This window comes from Acomys russatus, chromosome 5 (assembly GCF_903995435.1).
Source record: "Acomys russatus chromosome 5, mAcoRus1.1, whole genome shotgun sequence".
Classification (NCBI taxonomy): domain Eukaryota; kingdom Metazoa; phylum Chordata; class Mammalia; order Rodentia; family Muridae; genus Acomys; species Acomys russatus.
Window position 1 is genome coordinate 33,843,494 of NC_067141.1, and position 18,942 is coordinate 33,862,435.

The following is an 18,942-nucleotide window of genomic DNA, read 5'->3' on the forward strand; positions in this document are numbered from 1 at the left end:
ATATTGCAACCATCAAGGGCATAGCTTTGACCCCTTTTAAGACATTACTTTAACTATAATTTAATTTAAAAAATTGAGATCATAATATCATTACATAAAATCCCCCTTCTTATTCTTTCCTCCAAACTTTATCATATACCCTTGTATCCCTTTCAAGTTTGTGGTCTCTTTTTCGTGTGTGTGTGTGTGTGTGTGTGTGTGTGTGTGTGTGTGTGTGTGTCTATGTGTATCATGCTCAGTGCATATAATGTTGTTTGTATATATGTGTGTTGAGACTGACCACTTGATACTGGATAACTAATTGGTGTGCTCTTCCCTGGGGAAGACTATTTCCATCTTTCTTTCTTTTTTTTTTTATTATTCTATGGTTGTTTTTCTATGGTTGACATGTCATGATTGTTCTCATTCTTATGACATGCTATTTTTAAGAGTGAATTTGTCCCTTCTTTCCCCATTTTTGTTTGCTATATGTCTTAGTCTTTCAATTTCTGCAATGAAACACCATGACCAAAAAGCAAATTGGGGAGGAACGGATTTATTTGGCTTACACTTCCACATTGCTGTTCATCACTGAAGGAAATTAGGACAGGGACTCAAACAGGACAGCACTGTGGAGGCAGCTGTGCAGAGGCCATGGAAGGATTCTGCTTACTGACTTAATTTTTTGCTTAGTCTCCTCCTCATAGAAACCAGGACCACCAGCCCAGGAATGGCGCCACCCACAATGGGCTTGGCCCTGCAAAAATTATTACTAACTGAGAAAATACCTTACAGCTGGATCTCATGGAAGCATTTATTAAATTAAGGCTTCTTTCTCTCTGCTGGCTCAAGTTGATATACAAAACCAGCCAGTACAATACACTTGTAGTTGCTAACTTGGCACATTTACATGTATAAAAAGCAATTTACTTGCTATATGTGATCTCATGCATATCCTCCCATCATTTTGAAAAGCTTCATCCATCTTTAAAGGAGCGTATATCACCATTTACTTAGTACTTCTTTTACTTAGTTTCTGTAATTAAAATAATAAAACTCTAATCGAAAAATAAAAGTCTTAGGGGAGGGGAATAGTGGGAAAATGGGGGGGGGAGGAATGGGAGGATACAAGGGATGGGATAAACATTGAGATGTAACAAGAATAAATTAATAAAATAAAATTTAAAAAATCAAAAAAAAAAAAGTCTGTGTGACAAAAACTTCAAGTCTTTGGTGAAAGAAATTGCAAAAGATATCAGATGTTGGAAAACTCTTCCATGTTCATAGAGTGGCATGATCAATATAGTACAAATAGCACTCTTACTAAAAGCAATCTACATATTCAGCCAAATTCCCATCAAAATTCCAATGCAATTGTTTTCAGACCTTGAAAGAGATTTTCTCACATTTATATGGAAAAAAAAAACCCCAAGATAACTAAAATTATTCTGTACAATAAAAGAACTTCTGGAGGTACCACCACCCCAGATTTTAAGCTATACTTTGGAACACTGTTAATAAAAATCCTGCATGGTATTGGCATAAAAACAGACAAGCTGATCAGTGTAATGAAATGGAAGACCCATAAAAATAAGCGAGACCTTATGAAATTGAAAAGCTTCTTTAAGGCAAGGAACACCATCAAATAGAAAAAATGGCAGCCTACAGAATGGGAAAATATCTTTATGAACTCTACACCCAAAAGAGGGCTGGTACTCAAAATATGTAAAGAACAGAAGAAACTACACATCACAAAACCAAATTAGCCATTTAAAAATGGTGTGCAGCTGATCTTGACTGTCAAGCCATGGCTCTGAAGCCTGATATTCAAGGAAAATGTAGGTTAGACCCAGATCCTCATCACTCTAAGCCTCCTGCCCTACTGAGGTGCCCTGGGGCTTGCTTAGCTGTCCTGAGCTGCATACTGTCTTCTGACCTTCATTGTCAGGCGACTGCTCTGCCCCTGTTCACCTAGCCTGCTACACCAGTAACATAGAAGCTTTCTGCACCAAGAACATCCAGGTTAGGTCCACATTCCAGATAATTGCCCCACTATGAACATACAGGGACAGACAGATGGCTAAAGGACAGCCTAAGAACACAATCAACAAGAACCAGGGCATTATTGCAACTTCAGAGCACAACTATACTACTACAACAAGCCCTGGATATCCTAACACAACAGAAGCAGAAGAAAATGAACTTAAATATAACCTTATAAAACTTGTAGAGGCCTTAAAAGAGAAAATGGATACACCCTTTAATGAAATACAGGAAAATACAGATCAGATGAACATGTTCTTAGGTATACCAAGGGATGCTGTACAAAGCTTGTTTGTCAGTATTCTCTGACTGGTGAAAGTTGCTGGTAGCCTGTAACTTGGCACAAAAGAAATAGGCAAAGTTAGGACTTGTGGTTAAGATGGGGACCATGAGGAAGGAGAGAAGGAAATCACCATGGGGCAGTATGGATCATGAGCACATAGGCATGAGGGCTGACCTGATGGAACAGAAGGAGTCCAGGTGAAACAATTATGACAAGTAACTTGGAATGTGTAGCTGAGATAGCAAAATAACTTAGAAGATTATTATCTGCTCAGTTACTGTGCTTTAAACTTTCATATATCCAAAAGGTCTCTTTCTCAATTTGGGAACTAACTGAGGTAGAGAAGCCCTCTAGAGTCTAATATCCATTCCACAACATGTTAGTATCTACAATCTGTTGCTTTTAATTTAGAGGTAGGGCCTAATAAATTTTTATTATTAGCCCTATAATTATTATTATGGTGGTATTTACTAACCTGTTATCAGTCAATAAAACACAGACACCTGTTATATTTTAAGAGAGTCTTGGTTCTCCTTACGCAGGGCAGATCTTAATCCTCCTAAACTACATCCCATATTGGGGCATGTATCCCATACCTTGCCCCAATCCCATGCCATCTGATTCTAATAATTTCTATGGTGATACCTCCCATCAATAATCTTAAATACTTGCTACTTTTCACCATCTGGGCTGAGTCCTCCATCCACACTTGCTATGTGCTTCTTACTCCACTTAACCCATGGCCTTCTCCTCTTCCTCCTCCTCTCTGACACTCTTCTAGTCTCTCCCTGTTTCCTTTCCCAGGCACCTCTCTGTCCTATCAGCCTAGTAAACTCAGCTTCACCTATCTCATTTTCTCTGCCCAGGTGTATTGGCTTCTTATTGGTCAAACATGAAAATGTTTGTAGACAAGGTGCAAACATTTGGAGGTATATGAGTGTGCTAATTTGGGCAGCATTCAGACCAAACTCTAACAATAATCTAATCATAACTGAATGCCATTGTTATATTAATTAATATTTAAATCCTAGGTATTGCGGTATCATCAGTTGAAGCCTAGGGATTGGTTTCTCATGTATGATACCACATGTCAAACTCACAGGTTTCATGAGTAAATTAAAGTCTTCTTCAATGTTTGCCAAAGATGCTTAATGCCCAAAGCATCATTACAGCTGCAGCATTAAGCCCAATAGTTATGAGAACAGGAGAGATGATCTCTCAAAGACGGTGTGCATTCTGGATATGAGAGAGATAGTGACAAAATGAAAACAAAATAACAAATAGATAGTAACAAATATAGGTGAAAACAGAACAACTTGAATGTATTGCCAGTCAGAAGAAATATGAGAAAATTTTCTGAAAGCTATTTGTTAGTTTTTATTCACTCAAACAGGTTTCAAATAACAAAACAAACTAACCAACCAAGAAAACAATCAACAAAGAGCAGCTAGGGGACAGTGAGTTATAGGGATAGATGATGGACAAAAATCCCAACAATGGAATAGACTAGAACCTCAAAGCGATCATAGAATAAAATGTCCCCAAACTAAGGAAAGACACAGCCATAGAGATACAAGAAGCACACAGAATACCAAATATACAAGGCCAGAAAACAAAATCTCCAAGGTATTTCATAGTTAAAAATTAAATATACATAACAAATTATTTTGAAACCATCATCCTCAAAAAAAAAAAATAAACAAAAAATAAAAAAGAAAGAAAGAAAGAAGAAAGAAAGAAAGAAAAAAAACAGTTCACATATAAAGAAAATCCAACAGAATAATGGCTGAGGGGTTAATGAAAACTGAAATCTGTAGTAGCCTGGAACAATTTATCCCATGTCTTAAAAGAGTATAATGACCCTCTCCGTTGACTAATATACCTTAGAAAACTATTTGCCATAACTGAAGGAGAAATAAAAACTTTTCATGACATAAACAGGTTAAAAGAATATATTCAATAACACTAACATAAAAATAGGAAGTTTTATTTTGGGTTGAAGAGAGAAAGGAGCATATAGGAGAGACAATAGAAAGAAATAAAAGCTGTATTTACTAAGTACAAAATACTGTGGAGAATACAATATAAAATGCTATATACGGCAAGCCAATAGCCAACATCAAATTAAATGGAGAGAAACTCAAAGTAACCCCGCTAAAATCAAGGTCAAGACCCTGCCTACTCTCTCCATATCTATTCAGTACAGTACGACATGTTCTATCTAGAGCAATAAAACAACTAAAGGAGATCAAGATGATATAAACTGGAAAGGAAGAAGACAAAGTTTCACCACTGGCTGATTATATGATAGTATATGATATGATAGTGACCCCAAAAATTCCACCAGAGAACTCCTACAGCTGATAAACACCTTCAGCAAAGTGTCTGGATACAAGATTAATTTTAAAAACTCAGTAGCCCTCCCATATACAACAGCAAAAAACAAAACAAAACAAAAAAACAAAACAAAAGTAAAAACAAAATGTAATTGAAGTAATTTATAATGACTGGTTCTATAGAAGATATTAGAAGGAACACATTAATTTTAAAAGTTTAAACACATCTAAGAAGACAAAAGAAATAAATAATCTCAGAATAGTATATCAAAGAGGGGAAAAACACCACAATAGCAAAATAATTAAAATTAGTAAACAATACTCATTGATAACTCTCAATGTTAGTGATCTCAATTCACCAGTAAAACAACACAGACTAACAGAATGAACTGTAAAACTGGATCCATCTTTCTGCTGCATCAAAGATTCACAGCTTACTATTATGGATAGATGTCATCTCAGGATAAAAGGATAGAAAATGTATTGCCAGCACATGGACCTAAAAGGCAAAGAGGTATAGCTATTTTAATATCTGACAAAATAGACTTCAAACCAGGACTAAAATGAAGAGATAGCAAAGGACATTTGCGGTAGGATTACTTGATCCCAATGTGATCCCTGAGATTGTGAACTGTAAAACTCTGTCTTTGATCCCTGAGATTGTGAAATGTAAAACTCTGTCTTTGATCCCATTGTGAACCCTGAGATTGAAGTGAAAACCCCTGTTTCTTGTGGTTTAGCTTTAACACACATTAATCCAAGAATTTACTGTTCACTATAAACAGATTATTAAAGTGTGGTTCCACCAGCCTTGCACACACCTTTAGTCCAAGAAGTATCTGTACCCGGATTTAAAAGTTAACCCTAGGTCAAGAAGCAGAGCAATAAACCAGCTGACAGGTATTAAAGAGTAAGAAGGATTTTGAATTGAGGGGTATTTAAGACAACATGTAAAAAAGGGAGGCGTCTTTGGTGCTTTTACCTCTTGGGCTTTACTATTGGGATTTTAGCTCTTTATATCTTAGCTCTCTAGCTCTTGAGCTCCTCAGCTCCTTTGTCTTTGGATTTTCAGGCCTTAAGCCAGCAAGTCTTTGACCTTTTTTTTTTTTTTTTGCCTTTCCCTTATGGGCTGTCAGCTGAGCTACTTAGACTTTTGGGCCTTTTCCACTGGGATGTGAGCTGAGTAGGAAGGTCAGCTGGGTGCTTTCTCTTCCTCTCTGAGCTAGCAGGTTTTCCACCACATCTAGCTTCTGAGTCTTTATTGGTAAAGTAGAAGGATCAGGGAGTTTCAACTAAAACAATAGACATTACATAGTAATCCAAGAAGAAAGCCCATGAAAAAGTTATTGTAATTATGAGTATTATGGAGAAAACACAAGGCACCATGTTCATAAAATAAAAACTACTCTGCTAAAATTATATAGTAACCTTCACAGTGATAGTGGGTGACTTCAAGTCCCCACAAAGTTTATGCTGGTAAGGACATGAGTAAAAGGAACATTTATTCATTGTTTGGGGGAGTGAAAAATTTATATATAGCAACTTTGGAAATCAGCATTGTGGTTATTCATGGATCTGGGACTATTTCTACCTCACAATCCACCTATACAACTCTTGGGAATATACCAAGGGGATTCTGTAACTTAATACAGAGATACTTGCCTAGCCATGTTTGTTGCTGCTCCATCCATAGTAACCAGAAAGTGTAAACAGCCCAGATGTCCATTGGCTGATGAAGGAATAGCAAAAATACACTTAAAATGACGGAATGTTATTGACTGTTAAGAAATAGAATGATAAAATTGTCAAGTAAATGGATGGAGCTAGAAAAAAAATCAACCTCAGTGAGGTAACTCAGATCCCATAAGACAAGTATTGTATGTTTCCTCTTGTATGAATATATTAGCTTTTAAGCTTTTGATATGTATGCTATAATCCAGATAACCATAGAGATTAGGTGTCTAGTAAAGAATTAAGGGGAAGCAGAGGATCTCTCAAGGAAGGGAAAGTAAAATATGTTGTTACAGAGAGAAACGTGGATACTGAAGTGGGGAGGTTAAATGGGAAGGATGATGAAGGAAATGTAAGGGACAGAATATGAGTGGGAACAACTAACACTAAGGGCCATTTGAGGGGCCATATGGAAACTCACTACTATAAAAGCTTCCTAAAATGCATACATATATGAATGCATCTACATGAAATTACTAAATAATGGAGGATACAATGCCACAACTAGATGTCGTACACCAAGTGAAATCTTCAGTGCAAGAAATGGGCTCAATCTAGATGAATCATTGGTCTGAGCGATTCAAAGGAAACTTCCAAACATCTGCAGGTATTGCCAAGGCTATTTTTGTTCTCAAAATACTGATGCCAAGACTCTGTAGCTGTAAACAACACCTATGTATGTTACTGAACACGAAGAAGTGAATTTGGTGCCTAACTAGAGGCTTCACACCTACTGACGAGTGATACTAGCACTGGAAGATCCTCTGTCTGCGGCCAGAGGAAGTAGGTAATCATCAACCTAGCTATAAACTTGGCCATCTACAGTGGTGGCTTCTCTGTGAGATATGTTGGTTTAATAGTGGCGCAAGCATCATGGGAGTAGCCAATCATTATCTGATTGTATTTATTTTCCACTCTATGAAATGGAACCCATTTCTGATATGGCTAGGGTGGCCAAGAATCTGACACTTATGAGGTCTTAGGCCTGCCAAAAGGACACAACAATAAAATGACTCTGAATGACATTCTTCTATATCCATAGATTAGCGTCTAGCTCAGGCATCTTCAGAAAATCTTCTTACAATAGATGATAACTAACACAGAGATTTACAACTGAGTAATGTACATAAAACGAAAGACTTTGGAGCACTCAGTGATAAATGTGGCGTTTTTCTCAAATTCTTCCCCTGAAGGCTACAATGTGTTTGAAAGAGCCAGATGTAATAGATGACTCCAAGGAAACAGTATCTTACGGATACAATAGGATTGATACACATGGGAACTCACAGAGACAGAGGCAGTATGTGTAAGACCTGCACAGTGTTAAACCAGACATTGTCTCAATACTGAGAAGGGGAAGTGGGTACATGGTCCAACTCCTATCCTGGAAGCTATGTGCAGTTAATAACCACTGTAAATGAAAATTTAGTTTTCTCCAATGGAGTTTCTAACCACATTTCAGGGTAGGTCCCATGCCCAGGAGTAGTTGGTCAATACAAAACAAACTCAATGGTGTATTTGAAGACTTTTGTTTCCCATTAGTTTTTTGTCTTATTTTTCTTTTTGCTGGTAAATGTTGTCTTCTGTTTTTTTAAATACGTGTTTATTTGTTTTTTATTTGTTTCTTTGTCCTTTAAAAGGAGAAAAAAGGGCACAGGGTTGGATGGATGAGGAAAATCTGGGATGAGTTTAGGGGACTGAAAAGGCTAATTAGAGTATATTTTATGATAATACTTTCCAATGTAAAATATAGAAACTTAATTTAAAGATGTTTTTATTATTTTAAAGATTCATTGACAATAAGACAGGTTAACTCCTAGCAGTATGCAGCCTACCTCAAAGAAGATGATGAGCATCAAAAAACCTTCTTATGGAGATGGCTTTAAATGTGGCAAACAAGCCACTGGGCAAAATGTCCTCATTTCTACCACAGACAGAATTCTATCAAAAATGGGTAAGCTTGGATACAGGTGGAGCTGACGGCCAAACTCTGCCAAGACAGGGTAAGCAAATCCTCAATAATTCCTGCCTCACAAATATTTCTGCCAGATTTATTGGTCCAGAAAGCTGATGATGATGCTCCACTGTGTGTGTGACTATTCAGGAAGCAAACTGTCTCTGTCATCTTCTCATTTGGAACACTACCAACTTGCACTCCCTGTATACTCAGGTAATTAATTTTATTCCTTCTCAAGTCTCTGATGGTGTTGAAGATCAGAGAGTTTAGTTTTACAATTAAGCTTAGTTGTTCAGGGCCTAAGATAATTTTAGGTCTAGATAGATGTTTTAAGTTGATAAAGATGAGATATGTTAGATATTGAGTTATATTCAGAATTTTAGACTCACCAAGATAGGAAAGATGTTTTCTTCAAAGCAGCCAAATACAAATCAAAACACTGTGAATGTAACATTTAATAATTCCTGATTGTTTTGTGGTTCTTCTTGCTGTAGGTAGCTTATTGTATATATGTGTAAAAATATAAATATATATGTGTAAAAGAATACTGCTGGGGGGAATAAGCTGGGGTACTGGTTTGTGAAATTTTGGAAGGAAGCAAAGACTCTATTAGGGTGTTCATACAATATTTTATACATCTATGGGTTCTATCTAGGTGGTGTTAGAAAATATTTTGTAACTAAGGAGAGAGAAGTTTTATTGAAGTGAAGGCTTCAGAGAGTATTTCTTCAGAGATAGTTCGCTATAGATGTGGTCCACATGTTGCCAAGGCTGAAGTTTAGTAATGTGAAAAAGTAGCATATAAATACCACTGTTTACATAATGCCTAATTTTACATACATACGATGCCCCTCAAACCTCCTTATAGTAACAAGCTATTGCAGCTGATAAATGAAATCAGTAAAACTACACTATACAAACATAGCATGCAACATCAGTCACACATATATAACAATAGTGGAGACACTTAAAGCAAAAAATATTACTAAAATAAGTGAAGTTTCTAGAATGAAATCTGAAAACTACAAAATGTAAGAAATGAACAATACAAGTAGTAAACATTGAACCTCTACTCTAATCGAGCCAATGGACAGGACATTCTCCACAGTTATATGGAAAGTGGGGACTGATTCTGCCATGAACTCTCGCGCTCCATATGTGACCACCTCCCCTTGGTGGGGAGGCCTGGTGGCACTCAAAGAAAGAATAAGCAGGTTACCAAGATGAGACTTGATAGCCTATGACCATATAGTGGGGAAAGAGGTCCCCATCGGTCATGGACCTAGAGGAGGGGAATAGGGTGAAAGTTGGAAGAAGGGAGGAATGGGAAGATACAAGGGATGGGATAACAATTGAGTTGTAAAATGATAGGATAGTGTACATAAGTGACCCCTAAAATTCCACCAGAGAACTACTACAGCTGATAAACATCTTCAGCAAATTGGCTGGATACAAAATTAACTTTAATAAGTCAGTAGCCTTCCTATATACAAATGACAATCATGCAGAGGAAGAAATTAGGAGAACTACACCCTTCACATTATCCACAAGCAATATAAAATATTTAGGAGTTACTCTAACCAAAACAAGTGAAGGACTTGTTTGAAAAAAATTTCAAAACTCTGAAGAGATTGAAGATGACATCAGAAGATGGAATGATCTTCCTTGCTAGTGAATTGGGAGAATTAATATAATAAAAATGGCCATCTTACCTAAAGCAATTTACAGATTCAATGCAATCCCTATCAAAATACCTACACAATTTTTAAAAGACATTAAAAGTTCAATTCTCAACTTCATGTGGAAAAACAAAACAAAACAAAAAAAAACCCAGAATAGCTAAAACAATCATGTACAATAAAAGATCCTCTGGAGGAATCTTCGTACCTGATCTCAAGCTGTACTATAGAACAATAGTAATTAAAACAGCATGGTACTGGCACAGCAGTAGGCTGGTTGATCAGTGGAATTGAATCGAAGACCCAGATGTAAATACACACACATATGGTCACTTGATTTTTGACAAAGAAGCCAAATCTATTCAATGGAAAAGGGATAGCATCTTCAACAAATGGTGCTGATCTAACTGGGTGTCTACATGTAAAAAAATGCGATTGGACCCATATTTGTCACCATGCACAAAACTCAAGTCCAAGTGGATCAAAGAGCTCAACATAAAACCAGAGACACTAAATCAGTTAGAAGAAAAAGTGGGGAAGAACCTGAAACACATTGGCACAGGAGACAACTTCCTGAACAGAACACCAACAGCCCAGGCTTTAATGTCAACAATTAATAATTGGGTCCTCATGAGGCTGAGAAGCTTATGTAAGGTAGGAGACACTGTCAATAGAACAAAGCAACAGCCTACAGACTAGGAAAAGATCTTCACCAACCCTACATCTGAGAAAGGTCTAATATCCAAAATATATAAAAACTCAATAAATTAAACACCACCATACCAAGTAACCCAATTGAGATATGACACTCAGAAATAAACAGAGAATTCTCAACAGAGGAATATCGAATGACTGAGAAACACTTAAAGAAATGCTCAACTTCCTTAGTCATCAGGGAATCCAAATCAAAACAACTCTGAGATTCCATCTTACACCATCATAATGGCTAAGATAAAAAATTCAAGCAACATCACATGCTGGTGAGGATGTGGAGAGAGAAGAACACTCCTTCATTGCTGGTGGGAATGCAAACTAGTACAACCACTTTGGAAATCTATCTGGTGTTATCTCAGAAAACTGGGAATAAGGCTTCCTCAAGACCCAACTATTCAACTCCTTGGAATATACCTAGAAGATGCTCCAGCACATAACAAGAACATTTGCTCAGTCATGTTTATAGCAGCCTTATTCATAATAGCCAGAACCTGGAAACAGCCTAAGTGTCCCTCAATAGAAGACTGGATAAAGAAACTGTGGTACATTTACACTATAGAACACTACTCAGCTATTTAAAAAAGGAATTCCTGAAATTTGTGGACAAATGGATTGAACTAGAAATGATCATAATGAGTGAGTTAACCCAGAAACAGAAAGAGTCAAATGGGATATACTCACTTATATCTGGACACTAGCCAAAGGGGCATGTCCCATGAAAGTTTTCACTTATCAGGAAAGTGGGACAGAGGGGAGGACATCCTATTGTGACTCCAAGTGAGAGAAGCATGGGAGAACGGGTAAATAGAAGGATCTAGAGGGTCCTAGAAACCTACAAGAAGAACATTATGATGTGTGGATCTGGGCCTTTGGGTGCTGCTCAAACTATGGCACCAGCCAAGGACAATACGTGCAGTAATGAGTATTGTTAAAATCTTTATCCCAACCAATCTATAGTCTTTAAACTGCAATTTCTATCAAAGTGCATTGGAACTCTTCAAAGAAGAATAATAAAATTAAACCATACATTTTGGAGCAAATTATTCCACGATAAAACCATTTTATGATCTAGCCATTCCACTAGTAAACATGATTCAAAGAAATTGAAATCAGTATGCAAAAGATACATGTCATTCAATGTTTACTGCATCTCCAGGAATAATATCTATGAAAATAAAACATCGAGATCATCCACCAGCTGGTTGAAGAATTAAAAAAATGTGAAGTGTGAACATCATAGAACACTATTTATACTTAAGAACGTAAACCTCTATTTATAACAACACAGATGGAACTAGGGGTCTTTATGTTAGCTGCAATGAGCCATATTAACAAACTTTTTCTTTATTAATCTCATTAATATTTGATATTTTGAAAAGTGGATCTCAGAGTTGTTTTGATTTGCATTTCCCTGATGACTAAGGAGGTTGAGCATTTCTTTAAGTGTTTCTCAGCCATTTGATACTCCTCTGTTGAGAATTCTCTGTTTAGTTCCAAGCCCCATTTCTCAATTGGGTTATTCGGTTTGGTGGTGTTTAATTTCTTGAGTTCTTTATATATTTTGGATATTAGACCTTTGTCAGATGTAGGGTTGGTGAAGATTTTTTCCCAGTCTTAGGCTGTCGCTTTGTTCTCTTGACAGTGTCTCCTGCCTTACAGAAGCTTCTCAGCCTCATGAGGTCCCATTTATTAATGGTTGACATTAAGGCCTGGGCCGTTGGTGTTCTGTTCAGGAAGTTGTCTCCTGTGCCAATATGTTCCAGGCTCTTTCCCACTTTTTCTTCTAAGTGGCTTAATGTCTCTGGTTTTATGTTGATGTCTTTAATCCACTTGGATTTGAGTTTTGTGCAAGGTGACAAATATGGGTCCAGTTTCATTTTTTTACACATAGACCTCCAGTTAGACCTGCACCATTTGTTGAAGATGCTATCCTTTTTCCATTGAATGGATTTGGCTTCTTTGTCAAAAATTAAGTGACCATATGTGTGTGGATTCAAAACAACTCTGAGATTCCATCTTATACCCATCAGAATGGCTAAGATCAAAAACTCAAACGACACCACATGCTGGCGAGGATGTGGGGAGAGAGGAACACTCCTTCATTGCTGGTGGGAATGCAAACTAGTACAGCCACTTTGGAAATCTATCTGGTGGTATCTCAGAAAAATGGGAATAGGGCTTCCTCATGACCCAGCTATCCCACTGCTTGGAATATATCCAGAAGATGCTCTAGCACACAACAAGAAAATTTGCTCAACCATGTTCATAGCAGCCTTATTCATAATAGCCAGAACATGGAAACAGCCTAAGTGTCCCTCAGTAGAAGAGTGGATAAAGAAATGTGGTACATATACACTATGGAATACTACTCAGCTATTAAAAACAAGGAATTCCCGAAATTTGTGGATAAATGGATTGAGCTAGAAATGATTATAATGAGTGAGTTAACCCAGAAGCAGAAAGAATCAAATGGTATATACTCACTTATATCTGCATACTAGCCCAAGGGGCATGTCCCACAAAAGCCTTCACTTACCAGGAAACTGGGACAGAGGGGAAGGCATCCTATTGGGACTCTAAATGAGAGACGCATGGGAGAACAGCAAATAAAAGGATCCAGAGGGTCCTAGAAATCTACAAAGTTAGAACAATATGATAGGCAGATTTGGGCCCAGGGGTCCGCTCAAACTAAGGCACCAGCCAAGGACAATACAGGAGGTAAACTTTAAACCCCTTCCCAGATCTAGCCAATGGTCAGAATATTCTCCACAGTTGAGTGGAGAGTGTGATGATACGACTTTCTCACGTACTCTGGTGCCTCACATTTGACATGTCCCCTGGAGGGGGAGACCTGGTTGGCACTCAGAGGAAGGACTGCAAGTAGCCAAGAAGAGACTTGATACCCTATGAGAATATATAGGGGGACCGTAATCCCCTCAGGAACAGTCATAGGGGAGGGGAAATAATGGGAAAATGGGGGAGGGGGAGGAATGGGAGGATACAAGGGATGGGATAAACATTGAGATGTAACAAGAATAAATTAATAATAAAAAAAGAATGGCAAAAAAAAAGAACAATACAACAACAACAACAACAACAAAAAAAGAAAAGTGGATCTCATAGGATTTGAGAATTGAATAATGGTGACAAGAGGGTAGAGACAATAAGGTTAAAGGGGGCCAGCAAAAGCTGGACAGTAGTTCTTAATTTCAGTCAGAGCTTTTGTAGAAATATTTCATGGTGTAACACATCAGGATATATATTCTAATGTTTTCCTTATCAAGGAAAGAATGCACAGTATATTTTGAAAAGATAATAGTCAACTCAATCCCTATAGACAAGATAATTCCCTCTTCTCAAGAATGGGTGGATTAATGGGTTACATAGTCTCTGGAGGGAAATCTCTAGACATTTCCAGCTCTCTGCAATTATTACCATTTTCCATTTATTTCCCAAAGCGATTCAGCATTATGCATCTTATAAGGAGTGCACTATTTACCATGTTCCATTGGACATATTTATTTGTCTGAATGATAATCATTGTGAGTACATAACAGCCTTTTCCTGACCTGATGGTTTGCTGTGGAGCTTCAACCATGGTGATAGAAGAGATCAAAGAGAAAACTGTATTTTCAATAACAACCTCTTCATTCAATGTTTTGTGGCCCCCTTTTGTTATTTGAAGGAAATTTGTGAATTGCATGAGAAAAATTAATCTATCTTTTATACATAATAAAGAAGAGAATGACTCTCCAAAAAACACAGAAGGTATACAAGATACATTCAAATTTTGACCTGTTTTATATTCTTTTAACCATTCTCCACTGCTTTACAGAAGGTAGAATATATTGACTTCCTTCTTGAAGAAGTTTGTCTGATAGTACTTATTGAATACAATATATGATAGTACTTATTGAATACAATGTAGCTGAAATTGTAACTTCACAATTACTTTCTGAATAGAATATTTTTTCTCTTTTAGCAGAGTGACATACTAGTGTCATGTTTCACAAACAATGAAGTGAGAAATATAATTTGTGTTGCAATAGTGGAAAACTTCTTTCTTCTCTGGGTTGTTTGAAGATAGAAAAAGATGATTTCAAAAATCTTACCAGTAAATTGAGGTGAGACTGGAGCTTAAATATCAAAACGTCTATCATAAGTTATTTAGAGATTCATCTTAAAAGTCATACATCTTAGAAAATATGAATAGAAGTGAGAGAAATAATATTTAAATGATGAAATAATGACTATCTTGTGTACTACATATTTGCATTTTATTGAAATTTTGAATCTCTCTCTCTCTCTCTCTCTCTCTCTCTGACACACACACACACACACACACACACACACACAGAGAGAGAGAGAGAGAGAGAGAGAGAGAGAGAGAGAGAGAACGCAAACCCATATTAATTAATCAACTTGAAAATTTTTATACTGCTTCTACAATTTTAAAGCATCACACAGTTTCTCAAGTTGTAACTTTTCTTACTACTAAGGGAAGAAAAATTATGTCACCTACCTAACTCTCACAAAACCATATATATAAAGTTACAACATAATATCTTTTTTGGATGGGAGGAGGTCCCCCTCAATCACAGTCATAGGGGAGGGGAGTAGGGGGAAAGTGGAAGGGAGGGAGGAATGGGAGGATACAAGGGATGGGATAACAATTGAGAAGTAATATGAATAAATTAATAAAATATAAAAAAGGACAAAAAGAACATAATATCTTTAAAGGCCAGGTTAATGAATCAAATTTTCCAAAGTCTTATGAAAAGAGGTAAGAGTAATTATAGAATAATATCTACCCTCTATAATTCAAATAGGAAAATCCTAAGTATAGTTGGTACACTAGAAAAGCTCCAGTCAATATTTTAGAAGATGGACTGTGCTAACAAAGCTGCTATGAGAACTAAACTCAGCCAATCATGTGGGACTTCTCCAACCCTCAGAGTCTATGATATTTGGTTGTGACATGATGGGAACAGAAGAAAGAGTGATGGGCTCTTGCTCTGGTAAACGTGAGAGTTGTTGGTTTCTTTTGTTGTTGTTTTTTTGAGACAGGTTTCTCAATATAGGAGACCAAGCTGTCCTTGAATTCTCAGAGATCCTCCTGCTTCTGCCTCCCAAGTGCTGAGATTAAAGGCATGTGCCATCATAGCACATACACAAGAGTTTTATGGGAGTAATTTTTAAAAATAAGTTGCTCAGGTGGAATTGCACAAGGAGAAGTTAAATGCTTGTAGTAAGGAAAGATAAATACTGGCACCTGTAGATACTCACAGACATCAGTGTCTAAGAAAAGAAAAAACTGGGCAGGGAAACGGCAACTAATGCTCTGCCTTATGAGTATTGATCTTGATCAAAATATGATGTTCATTTTCCCATCCTAATAACAACACGGTAACCTTTGTCACCTATGGTAAACACTGAAAAGTTGGCTTTCTTGTATTTACTCCTAAATTTATTTCTAGCAATGCTAACTGAAAGTACGTCTGAGTTATAATCATGTTTCAGATAGAAATACGTTGTTAGGAGATAAATGGCAGACATCTCTATTAAACGAATTTGAATTCTTCATTGCACACACCTGGGGACATACATCACTTAGATTTGCCTTTGCTGGTTTAACTTGCCCTTATAATTCCTTAGATCTCTCACCATTTAATCATGCCTTGAAATGTAATATTATTCAGTAGTTAAACACATCTTTAATTTCAATTTATATTAATAAATATGCATGGATGCGAAGCAAAAATAATCATGAACTAGTGTGGGAAAAGGTTTTGAGTCAAATAAGTGTCATAAATTAATGGTTGGTAATTTTGTCACTAGAAAAGACTCATTTCATACTTCAGGATTCTATTTGCTTGGTATTATCTCCACTGGGATTTAAAAGTATTGTGAACATGTAAAACTAATTAATCACTCAGTTAATTATTAAATACTGAAACTGAGTCAAAGTTTTAAATTAACTTAACTTAAATTTGCTTCAGCCTTAGGAATTACTGAGCCTGAGTTAAATTTTCACCTAGTTACCGAAAAAAGATTGTAACTAAGAGTAATGCCAGTATGAGGTAATTACTTGCTTTCTTGTGTTTAATAGTTTATTCTAGTGTAACAGGCATCATTGTTGAGTGGGTACTGTGAGAGTACAATCAAGGTGTCTACAGCAATTTTTGACAGGAAAGCAAATGAAACTGTCAGGTTTTACTACAATTAGGAGAAATGAGCTGTTCATAGGTTCATCATCAAATTATTAAATTATTTATATGTCTGTTTACCGTATATTTAATTCAATATTCAGTTTTACACATTCTTTCGGAAAATCTTGACATAAAATTTGTGTCTGAAGTGGCAGCATATGTATTGTGCTCATACTTTCTGGCTACCATTTTAGTTCCTTATCACATTACACCTTTTTCCTTGCTGCAGAGCTTGTTCAACATAATGGAGAACAGGACAGAAGTGACACAGTTTCTCCTCCTGGGGCTCACTGATGATCCAGGCCTACAGCTTCCTCTCTTCATCAGCTTTCTCCTTATTTACACCATCACCGTAATGGGTAACCTGGGGTTGATCCTGTTGATTCTCATGGACTCTCGGCTCCACACTCCCATGTACTTTTTTCTAGGCAACCTATCTTTGGTAGACTTTTGTTACTCATCAGCAGTCACTCCAAAAGTCATGGCTGGTTTTCTTGCAGGAGACAAGCTAATTTCCTACAATGACTGTGCTGCACAGATGTTCTTTTTTGCAGCCTTTATTACTGTGGAAAATTACCTGTTGGCCTCAATGGCCTATGATCGTTTTGCAGCAGTGTGTAAGCCCCTACACTATGCTACCACCATGACTACAAGTGTGTGCCTGTGGCTTATCATTGGTTCTTACGTTATTGGTTTCCTGAATGCCTCCATCCACATTGGAGACACATTCCAGCTCTATTTCTGTGAGTCTAATGTGGTCCATCACTTTTTTTTGTGACATTCCAGCAGTCATGGTTCTCTCCTGTTCTGACAGACATGTCAGTGAACTAGTTCTTGTCTATATAGTGAGCTTTCACATATTTTTTGCCTTCATAGTTATTTGGATATCCTACATACTTATTTTTGTCACCATCCTGAAGATGCATTCAGCTGCAGGACATCACAAGGCTGTATCTACCTGTGCCTCTCACTTCACTGCAGTCTCCATTTTCTATGGAACTAGTATTTTTATGTATGTACAACCCAGCTCCAGTCACTCCATGGACACTGACAAAATTGCCTCTGTTTTCTACACCATGGTCATTCCCATGCTGAACCCTCTAGTCTACAGCCTGAGGAATAAGGAGGTGAAAAGTGCATACAAAAAGATTATTTTGGAGGCAAAATGTTCTTGGTGACTTTATCATTGCAGAGACTTATGATACTTGGATTCATTCTTTTCTGATATTACATAGTTATTGAGTTATACTATAAGTCCACATTTTGTGCAAGTTCGAGCAAACATGTGTTACAGAAACAAACAGGAAAATAGTCCCCAGAAACACATATCTGAGTGAGAATGTCTAAGACATCTCAGAAATTACTTACATAAACCTTCAAGCAGGATATTGATGAATTCACCTATTTTTCTGGAATTCTGCACGAACATGTTAATAAAAAAGCACATAAATATAAAAAAAGCTTATGAAGGGAAAACATGCACATGGGCTTTCTATGATGGAAGACACTTGGGGATGTAAAAAAATTTTTAGAGTTAAATACAAGATGGTTTCTATAGAGGTTGAAATTATCTACTAATTTCACTGGATTCAGACTAACCAGGTAAATAATGAGACACTTTTCTATTTATGTCTAAAAGGGCTCTCTAAAATATCTTATATGTACAGCCATATATTTATAAAGATTTGCCTTCACCAATGTTTGTGGTCAGCATCTCACCCATTTTGGATCTACTGAATAGGAAAGAAATCAGAGAAAGGGCCAGTTCTTCCTTTCATTATCTCTCTAGATGGTTCTTTCCTTTTACCTCTTCTTTTATCCCATTCTATTTACCACTCCTCTTTTCTTTCTCTTCTTGCTCATTTTCTCTAACTCTTTGACATGAGAACTTCTGTCTGAGTTTCAAGTCTCACTCTCCCCTTTCTTAGAATGCTGAAACCAGACTTGATTTCTTTATTCCCCAGACTTTGGTCAGTATATCAGGGATTTTATCTATACAACTATCACATAA

The 18,942-nt window shown here is 36.8% G+C and overlaps 1 protein-coding gene across 1 annotated transcript; it reads left to right on the forward strand.

Moving 5' to 3' along the window:
• Window positions 1–17,175: 17,175 nt before the first annotated feature.
• LOC127189832 (olfactory receptor 5B3-like) lies at window positions 17,176–18,109 on the forward strand. Its single transcript, XM_051146926.1, is given in 2 exon segments — window positions 17,176–17,697; window positions 17,699–18,109. Coding segments are annotated over 2 exon segments (933 nt in total).
• The last annotated feature ends 833 nt before the right edge of the window (window positions 18,110–18,942 follow it).